The sequence below is a fragment of the Microtus oregoni genome, unplaced genomic scaffold (genome assembly GCF_018167655.1).
Source record: "Microtus oregoni isolate MIOR12 unplaced genomic scaffold, Mior012 000024F_ref0000369, whole genome shotgun sequence".
Lineage (NCBI taxonomy): Eukaryota > Metazoa > Chordata > Mammalia > Rodentia > Cricetidae > Microtus > Microtus oregoni.
In genome coordinates this window covers 156,139-184,061 of record NW_024543083.1, presented here as the reverse complement: position 1 = coordinate 184,061, position 27,923 = coordinate 156,139, and the positions used below count along the sequence as shown (strand labels likewise).

Below are 27,923 nucleotides of genomic sequence, written 5' to 3'. Positions count from 1 at the left end.
AACCATCTTGATTATAAGTCTGGGCTTTGATGGCAAGCTTGCCTTTCATTTTAAAATTTGATGTGGTTTTGGCTTGTTCCCTGATTAAAGTGGCAATCCTCAAAGAGGGCAGATGGCCCAGGTTTCCAGGGTGGAAGTTGTGGATGCTGTTCCCTGAGAGTCTTCACTTTGGGATTCGGCTGCTGGTTTTGTGATTGGCAGCAGTGAGGATGAAGCTCAGGGCCTCGTGCACATAGGCAAGTGCTTTACCTGTGCATTCCTGACCCTTCCTAACATTTTACTGGCCGGTTGTGGTGGCGCACGCCGGTAGGATTTGCTGAAGGAGGCAGAGGCAGGAGGATCACGAGTTCGAGGCCAGCCTACCATTTTACTGTTTTTTTTAATGGATCCCCACCCCGCCCCAGTGTATATCAGAAAGTATGTCCTTATGTATATCCAAGCACTCCCAAGGCTTCCTGAATTATTTATGGGAATCTAACTGCATGAGATGAGATTTACCAGTAGGAAGCAATATTCTGATCTTCAGAAGTCACGAATTCTGCTTGTGCCTCAGATGTGAATACTACCCAGTCTCCGGTTGGGTACCTCTGTCCTTTCCGAAGTGTGCAGACACACATACACTGAGAGTTTATCCCGAAACCACAGACAAGAAAAGATGTGCTCTGTGTCAACTGGGTGAGACTCTACAGAGATGGCTTCCCCATCATATGGCACAGATTCACAAGGACTAAAATCTGAGAAACACCACTTTCTATCCACAGACTCCCTTGAGGGGGAACCAACAATCTCTGAGCCTGCGGTTTCCTCAGGGGGTTGGATGGATGATGCTTCTCCAGGTCATACCAGGTCCTTGCCTTCCTTTCAGGCTCCAGTGGGTCCTGTCCCCCATACACACCCAAAGGAAGCATACAGTGAAATTCAAGTAGCAATTTAACTGATATTCAGGTTCTTCCCCTAGGATTTTTCAAATAGTAACTGTTTTTCGTTTGTTTTGTTTACTTGTGTGGTGTTGGGAGTGCATGAAGCACACACGACACCACTGACCTGCTCCTTCCGTCCTAGGTTTATTTTAGTAAAACTTGACTAAACTCTACCATGGAAGAGTCCTCCCCATCCAGTTCCCACTTCAACTCTTCCCACGGAGCACAGTTACTGCCTTAAAGCTGACAAACATCATTTACATTTTATTAGATGGTTTAAAGAATAAGCCCATCGTTAACTGTTTTGAAAGTCTGCCGAGCCGAGGGTATCACACTGCCCTTGCGCCTTTGTCCAAACTGCTCTCCGTCTTTCAGCGTTGTGAGAGTTGTATATGTTTGCACATAATCCTGTTCACTTGTTTTCGACAGCCGTATTTTATTCCACTAGAAGACTGGACCACAGTTTTGTGTTCCTTTCCTGATGGAGAGTTCTGTCTGTCCTCAACATTCTTGTATGTAAATGAGAGTGTCTCTAAGTGTTCACTCAGTAGCACGGTGGCTCCTAGCTTGAAGTGTCGTTAGCGCTTTCACTGGGTTATAAATACATGGAGGATTTTGAAGACTTACAATGAAAAAAGAACTTAAAGTGACTCATTAATTTTCTCTTTTGGTATTCTCTGGGTATGGTGGTTGCATACTTGTAATTTCAACACTTGGGAGGCTGAGGTTAGGAGGATTGCCAAAAGTTTGATGCCAGTGTGTGCCGTATAGCAAGTGCCAGGGCAGGCCAAGCTATTATATAAAAACCTTGTCAAAAGAAAAAGAAGAAAAAAAATGGATTACCTATTGAAATGACAGTCCTGAAATCAGTCTCACTGATCTTTTATATTTTTAAATGTGACTACTTGAAAATTTTAAGTCACGTGTATAATAATTCGCATTCTATTTCTTCTGGAGAAGGCTCCTCTAGAACAGGAGTTGGTGACTTGCATATCTACAGCCTCCTGGAAAGAAAGTTTTATTAGAAAGCATCCCCACTCGTCTTCAGTGGCTGAGGCCATTTTCCTGCCATGTCAGATGCCAGCAGAGTTGAGCAGTTCCCGTCCCCATGGTCCTCGAGCCTCTAGCACTCACTGCGTGACTGTCCAAGGAAAACTGTTGATCTGAAGTCTAGAGTAGCTTTTGTAAAAGATAAGGACCGCATAGGGACCATTTAGTATTTTATCCAACACACATAAACATGCACCTGAAACAAAAGTTTCACAAAACAGATTTTCACAAAAGCTCCCTGTAGATATTTTCTGGTTATTTCTACTTAGTTGAAATGAACTATTGGTAATAATTATTGTGACCACTAGAATGATTTGGTCACCGATTCTCTGCTAGCGATTTTAATAACTTCACTTAAGGTTATTCTTATGTAGACCTCAAAGTGGACACAGGGTTACATTGGATTAATTTTCAGGATTCATTAAACTGGTGGTGGCAGTGGCGGTGACGGTGGTGGTGTATATATGTCTGTATATATGTACATATGTATATATGTGTGTGTATGTCTGTATATCTATGGTCCCACCTTCTCCTCCATCTTCAAACAATGCTTGTTGATTGCTAATCCTACTGGATGAAGTGAGAGTTTCTTTGGCTTACAAACTTTTGACTTAGTGAGGCTGACCATCTTTCTGTGCATTGGCTGACTTCTTGGGTCTTGTTTGATGAATTATTTGTTCATTTCTATTGTCTCAAAAAAAAATTGAAACTTACTGAGTACATGTGTATGGGCCTGTGCCTGCCGTGACGTGCATGTGGAAGTCACAGGACAGCTTTGGGGAGCCAGTTTTCTGCTTCTTCCTTGTGAGTTCCAGGAAGGTTTGGTTGCCCTCACCCCTACCCTCTGAGCCATCCTGCTGCCCTCTACTACAAGGGAGTCATTGGCCATTTTCTTTAGGCCTTCTTTGGATATTCCAGAATCAACTTACGGCATATGGGGGGGGGGGCAGATTTGTAGCTTGTTCACCCCAAGGCTCGGCTTTTCACTTTCTGTACAGCGCCTTCCATCACCCAGAAGTTTGAAATTTCAAAGCCCTGGCAATGATCTAAGCCATTCATCTACATTTCTTTTTCTTTCTTTTCCTATTTAAGTCATACTTTCTTACCTAAGGTCAGAAACGTTTTCCTTGATCGCTTCCGCTTATAGATTTAAAGAGACCCCGTTTTATCTTTAACCACTCAAAAAATCACGCCTAAACACAGTGTGAGATACCGCTTTACTGTCTGCCCGTCACAGCCGGTTGTTCGATGTTTCAGACTCACTTGTCCTCCTCCCGTCTCTCCAGGGCAGTGTGTCACACACGGCAAGTTCTGACACCTGTGAGACTCACGTCATATCTTGGTCCCGTGATCACCAGAGCGGACTCTTTACAGATGTCGTTTACACTGCATGGCCTCGGTGACTGGATGGGAAGTTCCAGTGACCTTTCGAGAATCGCTTAAGCCTTATAAAAATGACACCAGATAATTGAAAAAGAAGAAAAACGATTCGGTTCATTCTGTACTTCTGATTTAACCTTTACAAAAAAGACAAGAAAAAAGAGAAATTGTGGGCTGGCCTCTAAATGAATATAAATATGAAACCCCTAAATTACATGTCAATAAAATTCAGCAATGGGTGATAAATTGTAAATGAAACGTGTCTGCCAGAGCCCACAACAAGCTCATGTTTCGTATTGAAGCATTCTTGGTCCCGATTTCTAATAAGCATCATTAGTCCTGCTTTGTATAGAAGCATCCTTTGTCCTACTTTGTGTAGAAGCATCATTCTTGGTCCTGCTTTCGTAAGAAGATTGGCATCCAGTACCTAAGTGCTCCCTTTTCTTTCAAATTTGGCACACCTGCATGTGTGTGTGTTCACACATAGGTGAATTTGTGAGTCTCTTAAATTTGTTTATTTATACACAAGTCTTCAAGTGTTTCCTCTGTGTGTGGAGTAGGCACAGTGCCAGCTCAGGAATCAGGGTGCTCTAGTTTCTGCCTTAGTGATTCTCTCTCTCCCTTTTTCCTTCTCTCTCTCCCCCACCTCTCTTTTTTGCTTTTGCAAGACAGGATCTCTCTGTGTAGCCCTGACTGTCCTGGAACTTGCTTTGTGGACCAGGCTGGTCTCAAGGTCACAGAGATTCACCTGCCTCTGTCTCCCAAGTGCTGGGATTAAAGATTTGCACCACCACCACCCTGCTCTCTCACTGTTTCTTAATATCTGTGCATGTGTGTGTGTGTGTGTGTGTGTGTGTGTGTGTGTGTGTGTGTAGGTACAAATGCCCACTTAGTCATGCAGAGGCCTGAGGAAGCCAGGTTTCTTCTTCTATTGCTTTCTGCCTTACTCCCCAAGACAGAGTGTTGTAAGGGGAAGGACCGCTTGTTAGTCCTGTCTGCCCAGCTAGCTTATACCCAAAATAACCACACAGAAACTGTATTAATTAAAACACTGCTTGGCCATTAGCTCTAACTTCTTATTGGCTAATTGTTAGTTTAACCCATCTTCATTAATCTGTGTATCACCATGTAGCAGTGGCTTACTGGAGATGCTAACCTAACCAGCATCCATCTCTGGCAGAGGATCCATGGTTTCTCTGACACTGCCCTTCTTCCTCCCAGCATTCAGTTCTGTTTTCTCCTAACCTACCTAAGTTCCGCCCTATCGACTAGGCCAAGGCAGTTTCTTTATTCATTAACCAATGAAAGCAACACACAAACAGAAGGACCTCCTACACCAACAGAGTCTCTCACTAAAACAGAAGCTCCCACTTTCACTGGGCTATATAACCAGCAAGCTTGCAGGATCCCCCTTCTCTGCCTTCCACAGCGACACCTGCCTTGTATGGAGGTGATAAGAATTCAAACTCAAGTCCTCGTCCTTGCAGATCAATTACTCTTATCCACTGAGCCATCTCCCTTGTCCCTGATTGTCTAGGTCTGGGGACTGGGCAAATCTAGAGAACACTTTGGAGTCAGCCTCTCTCCTTCATGGAGCCGTCCTTGTCAAAGCTTCGTCTTGTGACTTCTGAGAAAACCATTTCTGTTCTCATCCCATCACAGTGACTAAATACTTGAGAAAATTAACTTGAAGGAGGAAAGGCTTTAGTCCCTGATGACTTGGATCCATTGTTTCCGGGTCCGGGGCAAGGCAGTATGTTTTGATTGGTACCAGGAGGGGAGGCAGAGTGATGCTTCACTTCATGGCAGCCTGGGAACAGAAAGCTAGAAGGAGAAAGGGCTGGGTATAAAGCATACCTTTCAAGGACATGTCCCCTATGGCCTGCTTCCTTCAGCCAGGCTTCATCTCCCAAGTGCTCCAGTGCCTCGCCAAACCCCATTAGGATCTGAATTTATATTAAATCCATCCATGATGTCAGATATCCAAAGCCAACAGTCACCTCCCAAAGTCTCCACTTTCACACTCTGCTACACAAAGGGCCAAAGCCTTCAAACAGACAAGCTTTGGAGGCTGCTTATGCTCTATAAACCATGATGTTGCTGCTGAAATATCTGATGAGGAAAATATATTAGTAATGTTGCTGAAGCTTAAATAAAGACCATTACTCCCATAGCATGAAGACGTCATTGTTATTTTGCTGTTTTTGTTTTCTTTTATTTCTTGGTTAGTCTTGTCTTGTTTTCCAGATCTTGACATGGTTCTAAAATGTTAAGACTATTCTTCCCATTACCGTCATGGTAACAATATTTGAAGGCTTTAAAATAAATGTTAATACAGGTCTCGAGGTTGGGAGCTACATGATTTCCATTGAGCATTTGCTATGATCGCGCACAAGCTTTCTCTAAACCTTTCGAATAAAAGCAAGACAATCCCGCCACAAAAAAAAAAAAAAAAAAAAAAAGCATCTCTCAATGCCTGACTATAAGGTCGTGGCTATTAAGTAGGGCAGTTAGTTCTGCTGCCTAATCAATACCGCACTGAAGGTTTCCTGCAGCAGATACTGCAGTGTGGTCCACCATAGTAAGACAGAGAGGCTGTCAAGGCGTATCCTCCATTCAGGCAAATGGGGAAGAACTGGACTGATGGTGGGTTTGTCTCACTTCACAGTGCAACTGTCAGGTGACAAGTAACTTGTCATGTGGCTCTTAGGGAAGGAAGGAGGGCTCAGTGACCTGAACACTCGACCTGGTGCTGCTTGTTTTGAGGCAAGGGCTTTGTTCCTACAGTTGGAATTTCCGTTTCTTATATGTTGGTAATGCTATCTAAGTCATAGAACAAACCGTCTCATAGGAAGCCAAAGGGCAGTTTGGGCTTAAGGGGTAGTTTGATTCTGCTTAAGCGTTTCATGGGAAGTCTGGTTAAAATTTAAAGAAGCTTTTCCTTGGGTCCAAGGAGCAGACCACCAAAGCTGCGGCAGAGGAGCACAAAGGCTGCCCACGGTTTTAGGCCTAGTTGGCGATTCAGTCCAGGGCTTGCAAAAGCATCCAGTTTCTGTAACTCTCTATACACTCTCCATGCGTCTGAAGTGGACTGGGTGCCGCTGTTCCCAGTTTTTCTTTTTAAAGCCACATTTCCCAGATATATTAGATGGCATTGATGGCAGACGGGATCAGATGGAAAGCCATCTCCTCCCAAGATGGGGCATTGGAGCTTGTCTGAATTCATTTACTCTTCTCCCAGACGGTCTCAGCAAACAGTATTCCTGTGCATAATATTTCTTAAGAACCCCTGTTCCTGCTCCCCCCGGATTATTTTGTGTATAACTTCCTGGTGCTGGGCAGTTTTTGAGAGCATGGGAGACCTGTGACCCATCAGCAGGTCTCTCATTGGAAACCAGCTGAACCTCAGGTCCTCACGCCCATTGTTTGTTCCCTCTCTAGGCACCTGTTAAAAATGAACAAGAGCAGCTCTGACTTGGAAAAAGTGAGCCAGAGTTCTGCAGAAAGCCTCAGCCCGTCCTTCAGGGGGGCCCACGTCAGCTTCACCACGGGCTCCACGGACAGCCTCGCCTCTGACTCCAGGACTTGCAGCGATGGAGGTAACAAAGCAGTCCTCAACAGACGGGCTTCCGATCTGCAGAGTCTGCAAAGCAGACCCGAGTCAGTTGCCAGGATTTGAAAGGCTCAAGCAAGGCCTTTAGTCCTGGTGCTGCTTTGTGTTAGAAGTAGACCCTTCCCAGGGGCGGGGGAAGTTTGTCCTTTATGAACATGACAAGCTACCTCCTTGTGTCACCCTCCGCAGTTAGAAGTGCACTGGCTTGGTGACAGGGTAGAAGGAGGCTACATTCAAACATATGTTGAGGGTTGACCAGATGGCTCTCTCATGTAGTACTTGCTGGACAAACATAAAGGCTTGAGTTTCAATCCTGGTCACTAAGGAGGCAAAGATCAGAGGATCTTTGAGGCTTACTAGCTAGCTGGTGCAGCTGATGCAGCTAACACATGTGTGTGAACACAGACAGACACACAAACACACACACACACACACAAAGTATGTTGAAAGGCTTCTGATTCTCTGAGTAATGAGTCACAAGTTAGATATTTATATCCTTCCTGTCCACTGAGGACCCTGGAATGTCAGATATCTTGGTGTCTCATTTACATGCCTACACATATATGCATACACGTACACAGTAGATGTTTGCGCAAATGTTTACTAATTAAAACATGAAGGATTGCCCGCCCCTATTCCGTATTAACCGTTGAAGTATAATATGTGGATGTGTCCTGTTAGGCATGTTCCCAAAAAGGAGCTTGAGGTTTTCTTCCCTTGTGGATGTCATGGTGGTGTTTATGACCTTTCACCCCTTGGGCATGCTCTGTGTGCATCTTCTCCTGCTCTTCTCCTAGGCTGCCTTAGCATGTTAGGGTTACACCTCAGCTGGTGTGAAGTCCTCATTCTATGGAAGTACCTCTTCTTGGGGTAGAGAACCCCAAGGCACATTTCTGTCAGCAACTGTGTATTATTACTTTTCTAATGAAAAAGTTCTGCTAGCTCTCACTCACAAATAGGAAATGTATTCTTCTGGATTTGGGGGAAATGTAGCAGAAGCAAGATTGTCTTTTTTTTTTTTTTTCTGTAGCTGTTCGGGACTCATATCTCCTTCCTTTTCCCATCCCATTGTGCAAAATTTCAAAGAGGCAGATTATCTCCTAAAGGCCTGGGTGTCTGAGCCCTGCTCCCATGCCAGCCAGTTCCCCTTCACTCTCTTGAGAACCCTGATGAGTTCTAACAGGGTTATCCACAATGCACCCCGCCCTCAGCCACCACAAGATTGGTCCATGAGGACTGGACTGAGGTGCTTCATCCTAAACCCTGATGTCTGTTCTCAGTGCTGGGAACGATAAGATGAAAACATGCATGACACATGGGTGGATGGGCTTAGACGGGAAATCAGCTTGCTCCTGAACACTAGAGCTTCTAGAATGAAAATGGAGGGAGGGTTCTAGAAAGCCCTTTTTTTGAGAAGACGGGTATGGTTAGACAAGAGGATGTAGGAGAGGAGGAACAAGGATTTTCCAGGGTGCTAAACCGGTCAAGAGGGGCCAAAGGTGCAGGGGAGTGTTGCATCCTGGGAAAAGGAGAGCAACTTGATGTGCTATTCTGAGCATGCTGGGACAGCAGAACAGCTTGATGTGCTATTCTGGGTGCAGGTAAGGGGAGCTGTGCTGCTGGGAGCTGGGTGCAGCGCATTCAGAAGCTGTGGAGAGTAGGGCACAGAGAGCCACCTGCATCTTGTGAGGACAGGGGTGGCACCCAGTAAAGGCATTTTTCTCACGTTAATTTCTGAATAGCAGGAGTCAAAATGAATTTATTCCCATAGTCATTGCTTTAGCACAAGTGAGATATTCAGTGTGCAAGACCCTTCAAACGTAGGTTCCTCCCCAGCCAGGCATGCTGACCCTTCGCACACCCGCTTCTGCTCTTTCATATGGGTCTGGAGCAGGGCTGAGTTTTCAAGCTGACAAGAGAAACCCTTCCTTCTGCCTCTCACCTCAGCTCAGGTCCACTCGCTTTCGGATCCTTTTGTTTTGGTTGTTCGTTCTGTTTTTGAGATAAGATTTCTTTCTGTAGCCCTGGCTTTCCTGGCTTTCCTGTAGATCAGGTTGGCCTCATACCCAGAGATCCACCTGCCTCTACCTCCCCACTGCTGGGATTGAAGGAATAGGCCAACACTGCCAGCTTGCCCTCAGGTTCTTATCTGCCTTTATCTTACAACGGGAACACTAGCGCGTTGTAACGTTTTGACATTTAGGACAGACAGCGAGGCAGCGAATCAGAAGGGACGTGGCATCTGTTCAAGCTGAAGCTGTGTGAAATGAGAATTAGTGTCAGCCTCTCTGGAGTCTCGAGGACAGTCAAAAGAAATCATTGGGTTCTGCTTTTCTCTGCAGCAAGAACTCGCTGGCGAAGCAATGCATCTCGCTGGGCTTTTGCATCCATGATGTGGCCTGTATTAAAGAAAAAGTCATTCCAGACTATTCCATCACAGCAGTAGCTTATGGATAGTTGTTAGGAATTTATCACGGTTGGTGACCAAAATTAGAGATCTTCTGTCCAGGTTTCATAGCAAAAGAAATATTTTAATTTAAATTTTATAAGAATGTAAATGTGCCTGGTGGTGGCACACACCTCTAATCTCAGCGTTTGAAGGCAGAGGCAGGTGGATCTTTGAGTTGAAGGCCAGCCTGGTCTACAGAGTGAGTTCCAAGCAGTCAGGGACACGCAGAGAAACCCTGTCTAGAAAAAAAACAACCTCTCCCCATATATATATATATATTTTTTTTTAAACCCGATAAATTTTTTAAGTAGGCGTTTGTCAAAATTCTAAAGTGACAAAATGGTATTTTTATATTATTGTAAAATTTTCCACTTTCTACCTTTATCAGATCTTGTATCCCTGCTAGTACATCTGTTAGGACACGTTGTCTGTGCGGGCAGTGTGCTAAGCAGACAGTCGCCTGAGTAGGACAGAGTGGTCTCAGCAGCTGGAAGGACAAACGCAGTTGTAGTGGGGTCTGTTGTGGAGAGCTGATGGGTGACTGTAAGGGGGACATCATCAGCTAAATGGACAGCATATGCTCAAAGTGGCCACCTTGAGCTGTCCAAACCTAAAGTCGAGGGTGGTGGTTCGGACCTGCGGTCCTAGTACGTGGCTTGGGGGAGGCAAGAACACTGGGCGTGCCAGGTCATCCTCAGCAATGTGATCGGAATCCAGGCAAGCCTCCTGTAAAGAGAGGCTGACTCAAAACAACAAAACCCCAGATAAACACAGACTTACTGTCATATTACGATGACTTCCCTCTTTTTAACTCAGTGATTCAACAGACGGAGGTTAGAATTTGCTGTTGAAAAAAAGGCAGCCAGCAACGGAACAGGGCAGAGGGCTCTACCCCTGCAGGGGACAGTAGAACCTCACCCGATACAAGATCCAGATGCCCTGCTGATTCCTATTTTATAGCTAGCAAGCCAGGACTAGAGCAACGTAACTAAACACTGTGGCATCAATCCACTTGTTTTCCTCCTCAGCAATGCCGATAGGTTTTAAAATAATGCATACATATGTGTGGGGTGGGGGTGGGGGTGTTTGTGTACACGCTCTGTCGTTCGTTTGGCAGCTGTTTGTCACCAGCTATGGGCTGGGTATGACTCCAGATGCCGAAGACCCAGAAATGACTGCCAGCCCCTTTCTTCAGAGGGCACGTGGCTAGTTACACACAGGCGTGGAGAGAGAACAAGCCAGGAAGGGGGCGGGGAGGGGTAGGAATGCCTGTCAAGGCTAGAGACAGGAAGTCCACAAAGATTAGACTGTAGTTAGACTGAGTGACAGCGTGACCTTCAGCAGGCCCTTGTCCCACTCCGGGACAGTCTCCTCCAGCTCTGCAGAAGAGGTCACGTTTTTTTTTCCAAAAAGATCCTCCGGCAACTGTCTACCTAAATTGAATGGATGGTATGCTCTATTAGATTAGATGGGCTTATTAGATCGCTTGATCTTAAATCCATAGATTCAGTCCAATATATTATATAAGTAACTGTCCTAACACCGTATATACCCCCAGCCCATCAGGAACTGAATCGGGCATTCTGCCCTCAGAGATGTTACTGAAGGACAGGGGTTTGTTGCAGAGGAAAATATATTCTGTTTAAATACTCTCTTTCAGTATCCTGAGCTACCCTGTCAGCAAAGAGGCTTTATCTTAAATGGCTTTCTTTAAATTGAGTCTTAAACTATTACTTCAATAAGCTCGTATGTGTCTATGATTAAATATCAACCAGGGCAGAGAGATAAGCGGTGAAAGGTCTCTCTCCCGACACCCCATCTTGTTCTCGACTTCATTATGAATCTCTCAGGTGCCCTAAAATTCACTTGTATACGCTTTTGTACTTGAAGTCTTTCAGTCAGAACCTTTAGTGTAACTCAGTTTTTAAAGTCGCTGCATATATATATATTTTTTTCATTGTGACCTTCATTTAAACCCCTCACTTACCAATACTTGTTCAAGCTGTTCTGTTGGAAAACTAAATTGGGATCGTGGGGAGATTTGGTTAGAATGTCTGAGATTCTTAGAAGAAATGGAGTTGGTGTGTTAACATATGGCTGTCCTTCAAGTCGTCATCCTCAGTGTGTCCTCTGAAAATGTCAGCTTACCTTTCTCCCAACAATGAAAAGTGATTTGAATGAAATTTCAGTTTAACTACCCAAGGAGAAAGCCTCATTGGCTGTGTCACAGCAAGAAGCAAAAGGCCCCGACTCCAGAGCCCCAGCGTGGCGCTGGCCGGCCTTGGAGACTTGGGAACTGTCTTCCAAACTGAGACCTTTCGCCCCCTGCAAATCATATTGTCGCTTGCAGGGACGGTCCGGAGAGATTCCTCCCAAATGCCACATTTTCCATCCAGCTGCAAAATGCTAATAACATGCTTTCAACTCTAGCCACGTTTATCTTCCTGGAAAAGCCAGGCGTTCCTCTGAAAGGACTGCTCTGCTTTGTCCCTTTGGACATGTGATGAGGAGCCTCTTCAGATTCTGGAACCAAATGAGAAGTTGCACAGCTTCCCTTTGGAAAATCGCGAGGCTTGAGAACCCCTGAGCCCCTACCTTACCCATTGGTTGGCAGAAACCTCCCTGACTGCTTCTTCGTGCCTGCCAAGGTGCCAACACAGGTGGTTTGGCTGTACCTTCCTCATCTCTAACGAGGGATCAAACTGCCCCAGGGTCTGGGCAGAGTTTTTCCCACTTGAATTAGTTTTTAATGATGCTTAAGAAACATTTGCCGCGCACCGCGCCCCCGCATCTGCGCTCTGTGCGCTGGCACCCAGTTCGCGAGCTTCGGGCAAGGGGGCTGGAGGTTAAAATACATAGACACACACAGACAGAGGGACAGTGACACGGGTCATCCTTGAATTCCCCAAGAATGCTCCCTTTATTGTGTTCAGGGGCAGATTATATAGAGATAGCCACGCCCCAGCCAAACCCACCAGAAACCACTCTCCTGCCATCAGGAACTCCTGAAGGGCTCATGCTCAGAGCAGCTGTAGGCACTCAGATCAGGGAATTACAAGAAATTCAGGATCTGGGGTCTCACTGCTCCCAACACATTAACTGATGAGTGAGACATTTCTACGGCTGTTTGCCTGGCTATACTTGCTTGTCAAGTGTCAGTCGGTAGAATATTCCAAGTTTTGCACGCAAGCATGCGCATGCGCACCCACGCACCCCCCCCACACACACACACACATTCAGTTGTTTTTTTTTTTTTTTCACCCATGTTTAGGGTAGAGACTAACATACATGTGCAGAGCTTGGAGATCTTAGGAGGGACTGTGCCTTCTGCCTCAATGCTTGCTCCAGCCTGGCTGTAGGCAGAGAATGCAGCAGAGAAGAGCTGAATGATGCTCACTTGTGGCTTCAAACAGGACTGACCACTTCCTCCGTAAGCCCAGCTCTGTTTTGGCTGTAGAGACAGTGGAAGTACCTATTAAACCCAGCAAAAAGAGAAGACTATCATAAGGTAGCCCTCACGCTGCCACATTTGAACTTTTGCCCTGCCTTCTGAGTGGGGACTAACCTGTTTTTCCCAACCATTGAAATCCTGACTCCTTCTTTGCTTCTAAATATAAAGATATCAAACCCGTATACATCCTCCCTCCGCCTTTGGGAGACCCACCCAGCATGCCACAGGTGATGCTGGAGCCTTCTCTCATCAGAAGCATGCGCACTAAAGGGGTACTGGGTGTTCCTCTCTAACTGGGTATGCTGTGTGTGACACTGGAGACTGGATGGAAAACTTGGGAAATGGTGTTCGGAACCCTTAGTCTTAGTTCATATGCAAAGTTACTCAGCTGGGAATTTAGCTCAACATTAGAGCGTTTGCCTAGTTCCCAGAAATCTTTCTTCGCCTTTCCTGCTGTTCACTGTAGTCAGAATTTGGAGACAGCTGGCCAATGCCAGCATATAACCAGGCTGTAGTAGGATTAAGTTTCGTTTGCCATTGAATTTGAGTCTTTCTGGCCATTGGCCAAAGTCACTCAGGTTGTCTTTTTAGGCCTGGACCAATGGCCTACCTGTGAATTATGAAAGCATTTTGGATGTCAGGAAAGGCATGTCTTCTTCAGGCTTTTCTAAGTGCAGCCTGTAGCGGCTGCTGTAAATAGAAACTTAGTCCAACACAGCATTCGAAGGCTGTTTGCTCCAGAGCAGTGCTGAAGAATGGTTCTCTAAGAAAGAATCAGGAAAATGCCAGAATCACCCCAGAGTGACAGCTCTGTCATATGCTGGAAAAGTCATAGAAGGTCACAGTTTGGCACCCGTTTCCAGGTAGCTCAAGTCTATCCACACTGGAGATACGATAGGAGCTTGGGGTGTCTACAGCTGCCTTCTCACTGGCCTGTGGTTTGTATGCCTCGTTGCACCTGTACAGGCATGTGCATATGTCTGTGCATATGTGTAAAGATCAGAGGACAGACTCAAGTGTCATCCACATTTCGTTGTTGTTGTTGTTTTAAGGTGTAAGGCATAGTCTCATTGACCTGAAACTGACCAAGTAGTCTAGATGGACAAGCCCTGGGGAGTCTGCCTGTCTCCTCCTCAAGACTAGTGGTGGAATTTCAAACGTGTACAGCCGTGCCTTTTTTTTTTTTATGCACGGGTTTGGGAGCTCAAAGGCAGCTTTACCACCTACACTGTCTCTCCAGATGCATTTGTATTTAAAAAAAATGAAAATCTTTACCTGTGTATATGATGTCCCAGTTGGATACACGAAGTGTACACTTCAAGTGAGTCAACCATCACTGATAAACGTTGTGGGATTATCTTTCCCTCTTCATGCTTTTCCCTCTGCTGGGCAGGTGTCTGATGCAGGAGCACTTCTGCATTGCCTCCCTCCATTAGCGGGAACATCATGGCAAACATTCACAGCATCTAAGGAATTAAAGGTATTTGACCAGTCTATATGCTAATCCTTGGAGCTGCACCTGCTTCTGAATACCTAAACTCCTTACCAGGGTTCCCCAAGCAACTATAGACTTTGGATCCCATCAAAACTTCCCACCAACGCAGTTCCTACAGGATTGCCATGGGAACACAGAAGAGGGTCGGGCATTCTTCCTCTCGGTGGCCTGAACATGGTGCATGGGGCCTGTATTTGACATTTTGATTCTCCTTGGCCATCTAGGGAAGGAATGTGGGATAAACTAGGGTGCCCCCATTGTTCCTCATTGGAAAGGTGACCAGCCTCCAGTGTAGGGACTAGAGATGGAGAGGGGAATGACAGAAACATGAACGCCATCTGCCTAGAGATTGTTTGGGGGTTTCTGGGGTGACTTTCAGACAAAATGCACGCTCAGGAAGGTTGAAATTACAGATCATTACTGGTAGAATTCCAAATGGCACAATCTTCTCTCTCTCTCTCTCTCTCTCTCTCTCTCTCTCTCTGTATCTTCCTTCTTCTTCATCCTTCTTTTCCTTCTCTTCCTCCTCCTCCTTCTTTTTAACTGGGGGTGACTCAGCTGGATATGACTAGTTTATTCCTGTCATTTGCCCTCAATCCCAAGTAGAAGCAAAGTAAAGGGACATGTTGGTGACATCCAGACAGTTGAGGTTAAAGATGAGGACAAAAGCAGTCAAGCTTGGGAAATTAGAACAGAGCTTAAGGAGCAGACGGCCGTAGACAATGACTTGGTGGCAGCCCCGCTGGCATCTTGAACTTGGGATAGAAAGGAACCCTGTCTCTGGGCCTCTGACCTTGGAGGCACTGATTCGAGCTCTAACTGAATGTTCAAATTTCACTCCACTCCCAACCTTCACTTCCAGCCCTTGCCCCGGTGGTAATACACTGGCTGTTTTTGGGTACCCAGAAGGCAAATAGATGAGGACATAGATGTATCTAAAAACACTTGCCTTCTTGCTCCTGAGCCCAAGGATCCACTCACTAGCAGAGGCTTTCTGGGCTCAGGGAGCCTCATAGGCAGGTATCATGTCCCTGGCTTTTTTTAATCCAGGGGATGAGGAAACAACCCTCCTCCCCTCTCCACTTCTGCTAGCGCTGAGAGGAAATGAATCATCTGTAAACTTTGTCCCCGTTCCTGACCCAGTCCATGGGAGCAGAGGCACTTTCCTGGGGAGCCTGGGACAGGAGACCCGAGGACTTCAGGTTTGCAGAGTCCAGTGTGGTCTCCCTGCCGCACGCTGGCTGGTTCTGGATCACTGTCTGCTGAGCTACAAAGGGAGAAATCCCAGACACGAAAGGCCTGCTGGCCCTCACTGTGCCTCTCTCACTTGTTATTAACCTGAGACTCCTGGAAGAAACATAAATCATTCACTTAGCCTTGCTGGGAGGAACACCCAACGCTCCCTCCCTAACTGAACCTGCCCGTCATTAACTGAGCAGGGCCAGGTGGGAAGAACAGCTGCTGTGACCCTGATAAGCTGTGTGTGTATGATCAACCAGGAACCAAGAGCAAATGCCACTTCAGGCTGGAAGAGGGCAAGGAGGCCCGTGTGCCACCCCCATGTCTTACTTTGGCTTTCTTTTTTTGTCTTGAGATAGGGTCTTGTGTAGCCCTGGATAGCCTTGATTGAACTCAATACACAATTAAAGATGATTTTGAATTTCTAACCTTTCTGATTTCTAAACTTTCTTCAGACTTGCCATTCTCTGATACCAGAAAGGTATTTGTGAAATCCCAAAGAACTACACAGTAAACACAGAGATCTGTGCTATAGAGATGGCACCGTCATTAAGTGTTTGCTATGCTGTGCAAGCCTGGAGACTGTGTGTGTGTGTGTGTGTGTGTGTGTGTGTGTGTGTGTGTGTGTATCAGGTGTGACAACATCATCTATGATTCTAGTACTGGGGGAAAGAGATATAGTTTCATACCTGAGGCTTGTTGCCCAGCTTGCTGGCCTCATGGGTAAGCCTCCTGCCAATCAGAGACCCTTTCTCAAAAAACAGGTTGGATGGCACCTGAGAAATGACATCCAAGGTTGACCTCTGGGTTCCACATTCATATACACACGTGTATTTGTGCATACATGTATAAACACACATGCACACATCACAGAAACACATACATCAAAGATGGGGAAGAGAACCACATTCACTCTAGTAGATAACACTTCCTTAAACCTGACTTGTCAGGAAGTGGACCCAAGTCACGAAAGTCATGTGCGTTCAAGTTTACTGTTGCTGTAGCAGCGTGGTGGGCAAAGCTTTACAATCACCTGAGTGTCTGTCAAGAGACTGCTATTTAGATCGTGATACTTACTGCCAATAATGTATTATGACACCACTATTCAGAAGAATGAAGTAGATGAACTCTACCCAAGGCATGAAAGAAAAGCAGTATTCCAAAGAACGGATGCTGTTTGCGCCCACGCATGCAGATTTATTTGAATTATTAGAACAATGCGTGAGAAACTGCTGACAGAGAAGGCCTCTGATCAAAGGTACTTGGTGCTAAGGGAAAAAGCACGAGGGAGACTTAACTGTCAGTCTGTAGCATTCGTGTAGTTTGCATTTTGTCCATTGTGCATCCACCATTCGAAGAAATAGAAAAGGAATATAATAAAATGATTGCTTTGACCAATTAAGAAAAAAATCCTACAACACCTGGGTCAGTGGCATTGGTCTCTAACCTGATGATTCTTCTTCTTCTTTTTTTTTAGGTCCATCATATGAGCCCGCCCACTCACCCACCATCAGTGGGAAAAAACTCTTTGCTCCTGTCCCTTTTCCGTCAGGCTCCACCGAGGATGTGTCCCCCAGCGGTCCTGCAGAGCCTCCTCCTCTGCCCCAGAAAAAGATAGTGAGCCGTGCAGCCTCATCCCCTGATGGCTTCTTCTGGACCCAAGGCTCCCCTAAGCCACGAACGGCAAGCCCCAAGCTGAACCTAAGCCACTCGGATACCAATGTTTGTGTCCACGATGAACCTCCTTTTAGCTATTCCTTAAACTCTGGAGACCATCCCCACCCTGTCTTCTCCTCTTCTGAGCCTCTGGAGAAAGCTTTCAAGGGCAGTGCCCCCTGGGGTCCAGCTCTGGGGCTGGCAGGCAGCAAAGGGAGCTGTGGGAGCCCCAGTCTCCCGTGCCGAGCAGCCACCTCCACTTCATCTTCCCAGCTCAGCGTGTCCAGCCAGGCCTCCTCGGGCAGCACCCAGCTCCAGCTGCACAGCCTTCTGAGTAGCATCAGCAGCAAGGAGGGCACCTACGCCAAGCTAGGTGGCCTCTACACACAGTCGCTGGCCCGCTTAGTGACCAAGTGTGAAGACCTCTTCATGGGTGGCCAGAAGAAAGAACTGCGCTTCAATGAGAATAACTGGTCGCTCTTCAAGCTGACGTGCAACAAGCCTTGTTGCGACTCGGGGGATGCCATTTACTACTGTGCCACCTGCTCCGAGGACCCTGGCAGCACCTATGCTGTGAAAGTAGGTACCACCCCCACCGCTCCCATTCTGTGCTCTGACTAGCCGGTCCTGGCCCGTCATTCCACCTCTCCAAGGTTCTGGAGGTATAGATAAGCAAGCTGCCTTTTGTACTTGGTGCTCTTGCTGTCTGCCTGGCCCTGGGAAGCAGCGCCGTTAGATTCTTAGCATGAGTATAAGATGTGGACAATGCTCTTAGGGTTGTGGTCCAGTTGCAATGGGAAAAGAGCTTTTAGTGCAGCAGAGTTCAGTCAAATATTCTGCGGGTTTTTATTCTCTGCTGGATATTTCCCAAAGATCTGAGAGGTGTGGACGTGAGATTCCTTGTGGAGTTTATAATCCGGTAAAAGAAATGGATCATTAAGGTGCCTGCTCTCAAGTGTTGGAGGCAGGAGCATTAGACTTAGACATTGTCCTGAACCGTGTAAGTGATGGTAACATTCATTCAGTATTTACTGTTACAGTTAGATTCCTGGCTGGTAGATTAGTTACCAATGCCACTGGAGTGAATCTTAAGATTTTTTCTTTGGAGAAACTTGTGATACCACCAGAAAAGACAGATCGAGAGCCCTGGGCGAGTGAGTTCAAGGGAGTTCTGCACACTTAGAAGCCACCCTTCTATAAAGAGGGTACAGGGACAGTTACTAGGAAGCTCCGCGTAGTTATATAGATACCAGGGTCACAGAAGACATGGATTAGATCATGGCTAAGAGAGTAGGCACTGGTAGCGAGAAAATACTGCCAGGCCTGGTGATCCTATCTACTCAGGAGGCTGAAGTAGGAGGATTTAAAGTTCACAGCCTGCCTGGGCTACACAGAGCCCACAGCCTGGGCTCAAGGCCAATCTGCATAAGTCAACCAGACTGTCTTACAATAAAAAAAGGAGTTTGAGGGTGTAACTCAGTAGTAAAGTGCTTGCTTCGTGTATGTGAGGACACTGCTTTAATCACCGAGTCCACAGGAAATGAAGAGAGAAGAGGGAGGGAAGGGGAGGTAGAGGGTGACTGTCCCAAGGGAGCTTTTATGGTATTAGTTCTTGGACTTCGTTGGCACTTCATGTCTGAACCTAGAAGCTGCCTTCTTGGTAAACTAAACTTCATGTTCCACCCCCACACTGAAGTTAAAAGAAAAGGGCCCATAGTTTCTTTTTCTGTTAGGATAGCTATATCCAGTAAATTTACTTCTTGACTTATGCTGAAGCTTTGTCCCCAAGTACTCATTATAAGTTGCAAGATGTGGGAAGTTGAAAATGCAATCTGATGTCCGGATGGCTCAGCAGCTCAGCCAGCATGGTGTCACCATTGTTTCCCACTGTGACGAGAAATGTTCCTTACTGCCCCTGCCCCAGCCCAAGGAAGAGTCTCCCCGCATCTTGCCAGCCGAGGGAAAGCACAATTCACAACTGCGAAGTACAATTGCTACTGAATTTGTCTTTCTGCTTTGGCACTATCGCAAAGTAGAACAGACAGTCATATTTGTAACTGTTTGCAATTGGGGAGCATATGAAGGGCAGAGGGTGACTGGGAAGGGATCTGAGCAAGATGAACTGAATGCCCCTATGTTGCCATGAGGGCTCCCTGAGTGGAGAGGTTGGACAGACGTTTAAAGGTCCATGAATATGAGAACTTGGTATGTGACTTGTCTTCCAGACCGTGACTCTGTCTTGTGCTCATGAGCTTTGGTTATTGTTACCTTGCTTCCTCATGCTGAACCTGGAGGTGTCATGTAAATGAAGACTGTGCATTGGTTTCCTGGCTGCCTAGACCTGAATAATCACATAGAAACGATATTAATTACAATACTGTTTGGCCAGTGGCTCAGGCATATTCCTAGCTAGCTCTTGCTTCTTAAATCAACCCATTTCTATTCATCTGTGAATCTCCAGGAGGCTGTGGCTTACCAGTAAGGTTCTGGTGTCCTTCTCCTTTGGCAGCTACATGGCATCTGCCTGACTCTGCCTTCTTTCTCCCTTCATTCAGTTTAGTTTTCTGCCTAGCTATATTCTGCCCTGTCATAGGCCAAAGCAGATTCTTTATTAACCAATGGTAATAAAACATATTCATAGCATACAGAAGGGCATCCCACATCAGTCTCATGCAGTCTTGAAGAAAGTCTTTAATTCAAAGAAAGTTGATGGGATTACACGGGCAAAAACCAAGGGAGGGGCTAGCACCAAGTTCAAACCTTGGGCAGAAACTTTTTCCCTACCTATGAGTGATTGTGCCAAGTAGCTTGAAATCTACAGCCAATGTTCTCCAATACATAGCAAAAAGTTCAGCCTCCCCAGAGGATGGCAGAAGCAAGTGTTATCCCTATTGTATTAGGAGTTTAAACCTGGAGGAATCTTGAAGATTAGCCTTCATCTCCAATGGGGATAGGGTCCCAGAGGGTTCCTATTTTGACTGTCCTGGAGAAGTGGTTGTTCATTGAACCACCTGTAAAACAAAGTTCGGAGAACAGTATCACATACGCATCCTGTATTTGGGATCCTGTAATTGGGAAAGGCATTATGACTTTGTAAGTGTGCCTGGTGTGGCGGTGGGAGGCAGGGAGCTGCAAGCATCATTTGGCACGTGCAGCTGTTCCACTTCATTAGCTCTGCAGTCTAGACGGAATACAGTCATCTGAGAGCCCAGGGGAGGGGGAGCTGGGCTCCTTCCCAGCCGCCGCCTGTGTGTGTGTGCGTGCGTGCGCACGTCCCTGAGCTCAGTTCATCTATGCATGTCAAGCAGGGAGCTGACACCAAAATCAAATGCAGCATCGCTCCTGAATCCCGGTGAACAATGGCAGACAGGCACCTGCTGCTTGCACCTGACTCTGGAACCTCCAATCACAGGCTCATTGACCTGCAACATCAAGACATAAACCGGCTCTTCGAGCCTGACTCCCTGAATATGTGGCAGAGAGAAGAAGAAAAATCACAAGTTCTTTGGAGTTGGGGGTTGAAGCTGTTTCTCAGCCATGTAGAGATACTGTTCAACATTAGGGACCAATGAGGCTTTGGATCTTTTTTTCTTTTATTTCTTTTTATTTATTTATATATTGTTTAACAGACCTGAACTAGTCCGGATTTTCACCCATCAATGAGGCCCAAAGCTTAAGGCACAACAAAGTTTGCAACCTGAGCCGATCCCAAGGTCTTTGGAAAGTTCCAGAGCTAAAGCCAAGGACAGGGTCCCCTGGATGAGTTGGGTGGCAGAGGAGGAAGGGATGAAGATCGCCATTACTTCTCCATTCTTCAGTCTTCATCTCACGCTGTAGGATGCCCCACCCAGGGCTGGGAGGGCGCGCTGTTTAGCTCTTCCTAAAGCTACTAACTCCAATGGAGGGGGTAGTTGTGGTGTGGGCTTTTCTTGAGGCCCTGCTCGCTGATTTTGTAAGGCATCCAGCCAGTTACTATTTACCCTGCTCCTTCTTTTACATCTCTGTGCAAAATATCAGTGGCTCAGCTGGGGCTCCAGGCCCCTGCATGTGCTGGGCTGGAGCCTTTTATACCCTGAAGGAAAGAGGGCTTTGGAAGCCTGTCCCAGGCCCTGGCAGCTGCTCAGTTAAGGGTTGTAGAGAACTTGCAAACCAGCTCTGGATAGCTCTGCTCCACCACATGGCTACAGACATAATGGCAGGAGCGGTCACCATAGCAACCCTTTCATTGCAGGCTCACCATGGGCCAGGCTTGGTGCCCAAAGCCATACCTGTATCATTTAAGCTAATCCTCAGGAGCCTCCACTGTCCCAGTTAAAAGCACAAAGAAAACAGAATGAGAGATAAATGTCGCCGATTCTCAGCATTGTCGCTTCCATATATGTAGCATAATCTGCCCGTTGAAATTCATTTTGTAACCCACAGATCAATACTCAAAGCATTTTCCCATCCTTTGCGGACATGTGCAGGGCAGAAGAAAATGGGGGATGGCCCAGTGTGCGTGTTTCCAGCTGATGGGGCTTTAGAACACACTCAGCATCTGCTCGCTGCTCCAACCAAAAGCATGTGTTCTTTTTTGAGTATACTCCGCGCCTCCCTTTTTCACTATTTTTATACTTTGCATTGCTGGTGTTGTTCATGAGTTTGATATTTAACCCCCTCCCCCTCGAGTGTAATGCTAAGGGATTGTTAGTGTTCCTACACAGGGAGCCCATGATGGGACTTACTGAGAATATAGGAGTTACGTAGTGTGTTAGCTGCGCATTCACTGTTGACAACATAGATTAAATAGGGCCACTCTAAACAGAAATGTGCACAAGACAATCACATAGCCATCAGTGACAAGAATCACTGAAACCTTGCCCTGTATTTATTGGAGCCTGCGTTGTTCCATATTTTTCAATTCCGTATTTGAAGCTTCTCGATAGGCCACAACTGCTTCAGAAAAGAATCGCCTGTGACTTGTCGAAGCTTGCCGAGTTGACACTTAAACCCACCTCTCCTTCTTCCCAAAGCTTGGGCATTTGACTTAGAGAACGCTTCCCAGGGGCCTGGTCAGGTAGTTTCAACTCCCAAAGCCGCGGTTTCCCTTCTGTTCGAGCACCTACTGCTCTGAGCTTTGCGGGATTTAAGGAGACATCTCTTGAGAGCCGCATGGGTGACGCGGTGCCCAGCACATGCAAGGGTCCAGTGTGTATCTGCTGTGGACGCAGAGTGACATCCTCTACCTGTCCTCCGAGAGCTTGACAGACAGTGGCTGGGCAGTCACTGAGTGTTATAGGCAAGGCTTTCTCAGGGACCTGTCCCCACCAATTTCTGTTCATTTAAAAGCCTTCCAAGGCCAAAGAGCTGACTCAGCCAGTGGAACCATTTGCCGTGCAAGCCTCAACATGAGTCTGAGCCCTAGAACCCACTGTGGTAGGAGGGAACCAATCAGGGGACGTTGTCCCTTGATACCCTCCACCTCTCCCACACTCCACGGCTAACAATCGCATACATCGTCCCCCTCTCCTTGCACACACATATCATCTTCATAATAAAAATGATAAATAGCGTTGCACTTAATAAATAAAAGGATTCCAGGGGAATGTCATTTAAAAGCGGTATGGCTGGGTATGTTGCAATAAGATCCCGAGGCAAACTCCTTTATGTGGATTCCAAATCGGTTTTATTAGTATAATAGGGAACAATGTCTGGGTAGACATACTTCCCTTTTATTGCAAGTCTTCCTCCACAATGAAGAGATTCGTGCATTAATGTGGTACCCACTCCCTGGGTAGCTTTGTAAAAGAAAAAAAAAAAACTTTATTCAGAGACTGAATGAACTCTTTGATTCAGAGTTCCATGCTGTATGGTTTATGTGGCTGCAATAGAAATAAATGGCATGAGAGGTCTGTGCAGCGGAACTTCAGGAAGTCCTGTGTCAGTTCATAAATACCATTGTGATCAGCCCTCGCCTGCTGGCTATGGCTTGGGGCAGAGTAAAGCTTCTTGCACAGCAGCAACCCAGTCAGCCCTTGAGTCCTTTCAGAGAGCAGGCTTTGCATATCTACCTAGATCTAGGAAGCAAGGCGACTTGGAGAACAAGGCCAAGTCCTAAAGGTATGGGAATACCCTGGTTGCTGAAATCCCCTCATGGCCCCACCCTGCTTTCACAGGAAAGGATGGGGAGTCAGCCTGAGTTCTGTGGAAACTGCTCTGCTTTGTTGAGGCTCCATCTCGGTGGACGAGAGCCATCTTTCTCTTGTTCCACAGTGCTGCTGAAGCAACACGGGGTTGGATTATTTTCGTCTGTAGACCACACTTCCAGTGTGGCAGAAAGAAATAGAAGAAAGAGGAAGGGAGGGGGAGGGAGAAAAGGAGGGGAGAAAGAGAGAGAGAGAAGGAAAGAAAATGCTGCTTAAATTGAAGTCTCAGAAATGCTGTCATATATTTCTTCCATATTTTTCTAAAATTTGAATGCTTTCGAACTAACTCTTAAGTCTTGGTGAGCCCTTTGAGTGATTTTTTTAATGTATGATATGATGTAAGGAGTTGTCCGCCTCTTGGTACGATACTGAATAGCCTGGCATTTGTTTCAGAGAACCACGGATCCCATTCCTCATCTCATCTTTTCCATCTCTCCACAGATCTGCAAAACCCCAGAACCCAAATCAGCATTATACTGTAGCCCGTCTGTGCCCGTGCACTTCAACATCCAACAAGACTGCGGCCACTTTGTGGCCTCTGTACCTTCCAGCATGCTCGCTTCCCCCGACACATCCATCAAGGACCCTGCTGTGCCTGCTGCACCCTCGCATTCCCCTGCCCAGGAACAGGACTGCGTGGTTGTCATCACCCGGGAGGTGCCGCACCAGACGGCCTCCGACTTCGTGCGGGACTCTACGGCTAGCCATCGGGCAGAGCCTGAGGTTTACGAGCGGCGGGTGTGCTTCCTGCTTCTGCAGCTCTGCAATGGGCTGGAGCATCTGAAGGAGCACGGGATCATCCACCGGGATCTATGTTTGGAGAACCTGCTGCTGGCACATTGCAGCCCGCAGGGTTCCCCGGGACCATCTGCCACTCCCACTGCTCCCACCACCACCACCACCACCACCACCACCACCACCACCACCACATCCCGGTGCTCCTCAGCCACGCCAACAGCCACCACTGCATGCCAGGGAGGACCTGGTGAGAAGCACCTGCCCCGACTCATCATCAGCAACTTCCTGAAGGCCAAGCAGAAGCCAGGCGGCACCACCAACCTGCAACAGAAGAAGAGCCAGGCCCGCCTGGCCCCCGAGATCGTGTCTGCCTCCCAGTATCGCAAGTTTGATGAGTTCCAGACGGGCATCCTCATCTATGAGCTGCTCCACCAGCCCAACCCATTCGAGGTGCGGGCCCAGCTGCGGGAGCGCGATTACCGGCGGGAGGACCTACCCCCGCTACCCACACTGTCCCTCTACTCTCCCGGCCTGCAGCAGCTGGCTCACCTGCTGCTAGAGGCCGACCCCATCAAGCGCATCCGCATAGGTGAGGCTAAACGGGTGCTGCAATGTCTGCTGTGGGGGCCCCGGCGGGAGCTGGTGGAGCAGCCGTGCACCTCGGAGGAGGTGTTGTGTAGCACTCTGCACAACTGGATCGACATGAAGCGAGCCTTGATGATGATGAAGTTTGCAGAGAAGGCGGTGGACCGGAGGCGGGGTGTGGAGCTGGAGGACTGGCTCTGCTGCCAGTACCTGGCCTCGGCAGAGCCGGGGGCCCTCCTACAGTCCCTGAAGCTCCTGCAGCTTCTCTGAGCTTCCAGTCAGGGGCTTCCACGGCCGCCTTCCACGGCCGCCCCATGCCCTTTCCTTGCCTGCGTCCGGGTTACCCTGGGAAATGGTACAAGTGACTGTCGCCCTTGGATGTAATATTTTTATATACGTATACATATATAATATAAATATGAAAGATCGAGGATGTCATTTCACTTAACGCCAGCCCCCTCTCCTCACAGAGTCTCTATCCCTCCTCCACCACCACCTCTGTAATCATGTACAGTTCTAGCTTTGTGCAAGGTCTTGAGGACAGTTCCACTGACAGAATGAAGCTTAGATTCCTGCCTCAATACCCCATTACAGAGTCTCCTCTCTCTTTTGCAAATTGTTATTTAAAAAACAACCTCCACAATAAAAAAGAAAGAAAAAGTCTTACATGAATTATTATTAGTAGTAATAGTAGTAGTAGTATTTTAGATTGAGTCACAAGCAAAGCCCATTTACCTCCGAATGGCTGAGTGCACTATACTCGTTGATGAGTAGAATCTCTTATTCACTGCAGAGGCGGCAGAGGAGTGAACTGGCTGGCATCGCCCTTGTCTGGCATCTCTCACCAGGTATAGCATTCAGCAATCCATAGAAATCTGGGTGTGTTGGTGTGGGTCAGTGTTCCTTGTTTCTCTTCCCACCCAGCAGGCTGTGAGGAAGAAAATTTGGGTGGGATCCCAGGTGTTTGAAATTTAACCCTACTGCTGCTCCAAACCCATCTGCCGTTTGCCAATCCATCAACATTGTATCTCTGAGAGACCTGGCTGCAAACAAAATCCACCAGGCAACTTCAAAGGAAAGACCCTTACAGTCTTCTTAGAAAGTGTTCTTTCTTAGAAAAGAACAAACAAAAGCAAGCACAGGACACAGGACGTGCACGGGAGGTGTTTGCTGTGGGGCTTCTGCAAGCAAAGATGGAAGGGTAGAATTTCCTAGTGCATCTGTTTCCTTCCTGCCATCCCCAGGCTCATCTGACTGCCAGGGAGCTTGGATGATGCCACTAACAGCGCCCGTCTGCCCAGGCAGGAAGAAGGAAAAGGGTGCCAAGTAGCAAGCAGCATACTGGCCAGACAAGGCCAGTGCAAGGATGTAATCTGGGGTCTAGCTGCCAGTGGGAGATCTCCATTCTAAACCCACTTGTGAATATTTTGCTTTAGAAGAAAAAAAAATCATTGAACAGTTGACCACAGTAATCCCAGAACTTGAAAGGCAGAGGTAGTTGGATCTTCTTGAGCAGGAGGCCAGCCTGATCTACATAGCAAATTCCAGGTAAGCCTGGGCTACCTAGTGAAGGCCTGTCTATAGAAACAAAACTCATCAAGCTCATTTAACGTGCATCAGTGCTTGTTATGTACTGAAGCTAATATTATTGGTATGTCTTTTTTTTTTAATGCACAGAGTTAAGAGGCAGTAGATCTAATTAAGAGAATTGGAATCTAATTAGGAGAGTTAGGTCTTTCCTAAAACCAGATGCACACACTGATGACTTCAGGAGAAGTATCTCCCAGGCTTGTGTTTCTGCCTGAGGATCATCTTCCAGCTACCAAACCCACTCGTTTCCCATTTCTTGTTAATGACTCTGACAGTTTTTAAGTACACATAAAGACCGTAATAGTATAGATGTCTGGGAGATCTGGGGGTGTGATTAGCAGCCCAGCAGCCTGTCCCTTTTTACACTTTTATTTCGCTGCCTTGGCAGCTCCACCCTCTGACACCAGGTAAACACATCCATTTTCCCCTCCCACCAGCGATGGAAGAAGCACCGGGGGCATCTTTATATTTTTTCATTGAGGAAAGAACTGGCTCAAACTAGCTCTCACTATGTCCATGGAAGGTCTTGGAACTTAGGACACGGAAATCGTGATTCTCAGCAGGATCTGTCTAAATGGATGGAGCCCTGTTTGCCTGCTCTGGTTCATTGCTGGGAATTTTTCAGGCAAAACCTAGGTCCTTGATGCTGTCTTTTGTTTTCTGGTCCTTTCTCTCCTGACATAAGTAAACAATGGAGAGGGAAGAAAGGAGCATTCTGCCCTGGGAGCTATAGGGTCGGCTGGAAGCACAAATGTTTCTGGAGGCATGTTTCAAATCTCTGAGTTAATTGGAACTTTTTAATGTGCCACCCACCTTAGGCAAAGAAAAGAGTTGAATTTGTGAAAATGATTTTAGTAACCAAATAAAGAGGGAAGGGGAGGGTGTGAAAGAAGAAACAGTGGCAACAAATTCTAGTTGAGAGGAATGAGACCAATTAAACTTACTTTTGGAACGCTCACCAGCCTCGCCTAGAAGAAAGCCCCCTCTGGCAGAATTCTGTCTCATGTAATTTTAAGGAACTATTCACCAGGGGGAGTGAACCTTTGCCCAGCCCTTAGTTCTAGAGGGAATTTGTCTAGGATCCTTCATTTGAAGACATGGAATAATTAATATCCTAGTAGCTGTTTTGAAAGGGAAAGAAAGAAAGAAAGAAAGAAAAAAAGAAAGAAAAAAAGAAAGAAAAGGCATTTTTCTAAAACAGGGCAATTTCTTATAACCACCATGAACAAAGGCTAAGTGTGTGGGGTTCAAGCCTCTTTCCATCAAGGCAAGTCCCTGGAGTCACTATGACATCCAGCTACAAAGAGCAGTTTGGCAAATAGCTTCAGGCATGCTACATTCAGAGGGTCGATAAATAAAAATAAAAAATGGTCTTGTTCATTCTGAATTCACCTGGGTGTGCTGCTTCGTCCTGCCTGAAGCTCCCGCTCTAAACCCAACCAGAAGCAACAGTTTTTTGTCGTAGGGCTATAGAACAGAAATACCCAGGGTATGAGGACTTGGTACAGCACCTGGCTGGTTAACACTTCCTCTGGGGCTGAGGGTGGAGCTTGGTTCTTGGTGCAAGAGGAC

General features: G+C 46.8%; 1 protein-coding gene across 3 annotated transcripts in view; it reads left to right on the top strand.

Annotated features, from left to right (window-relative positions):
* Prag1 (PEAK1 related, kinase-activating pseudokinase 1) overlaps positions 1-25,664 on the top strand; it is a 56,310-nt gene extending 30,646 nt beyond the window's left edge. For 2 of the 3 annotated variants that reach the window (XM_041673876.1, XM_041673877.1), the window contains 3 exons: positions 6,792-6,949; positions 17,075-17,832; positions 23,880-25,664. In XM_041673876.1, the coding sequence (XP_041529810.1) occupies positions 6,792-6,949; positions 17,075-17,832; positions 23,880-25,031 (2,068 nt within the window). In that variant the 3' untranslated portion in view covers positions 25,032-25,664. The remainder of the gene's footprint in view (positions 1-6,791; positions 6,950-17,074; positions 17,833-23,879) is intronic. The other variant, XM_041673875.1, reaches the window with a different exon arrangement.
* The last annotated feature ends 2,259 nt before the right edge of the window (positions 25,665-27,923 follow it).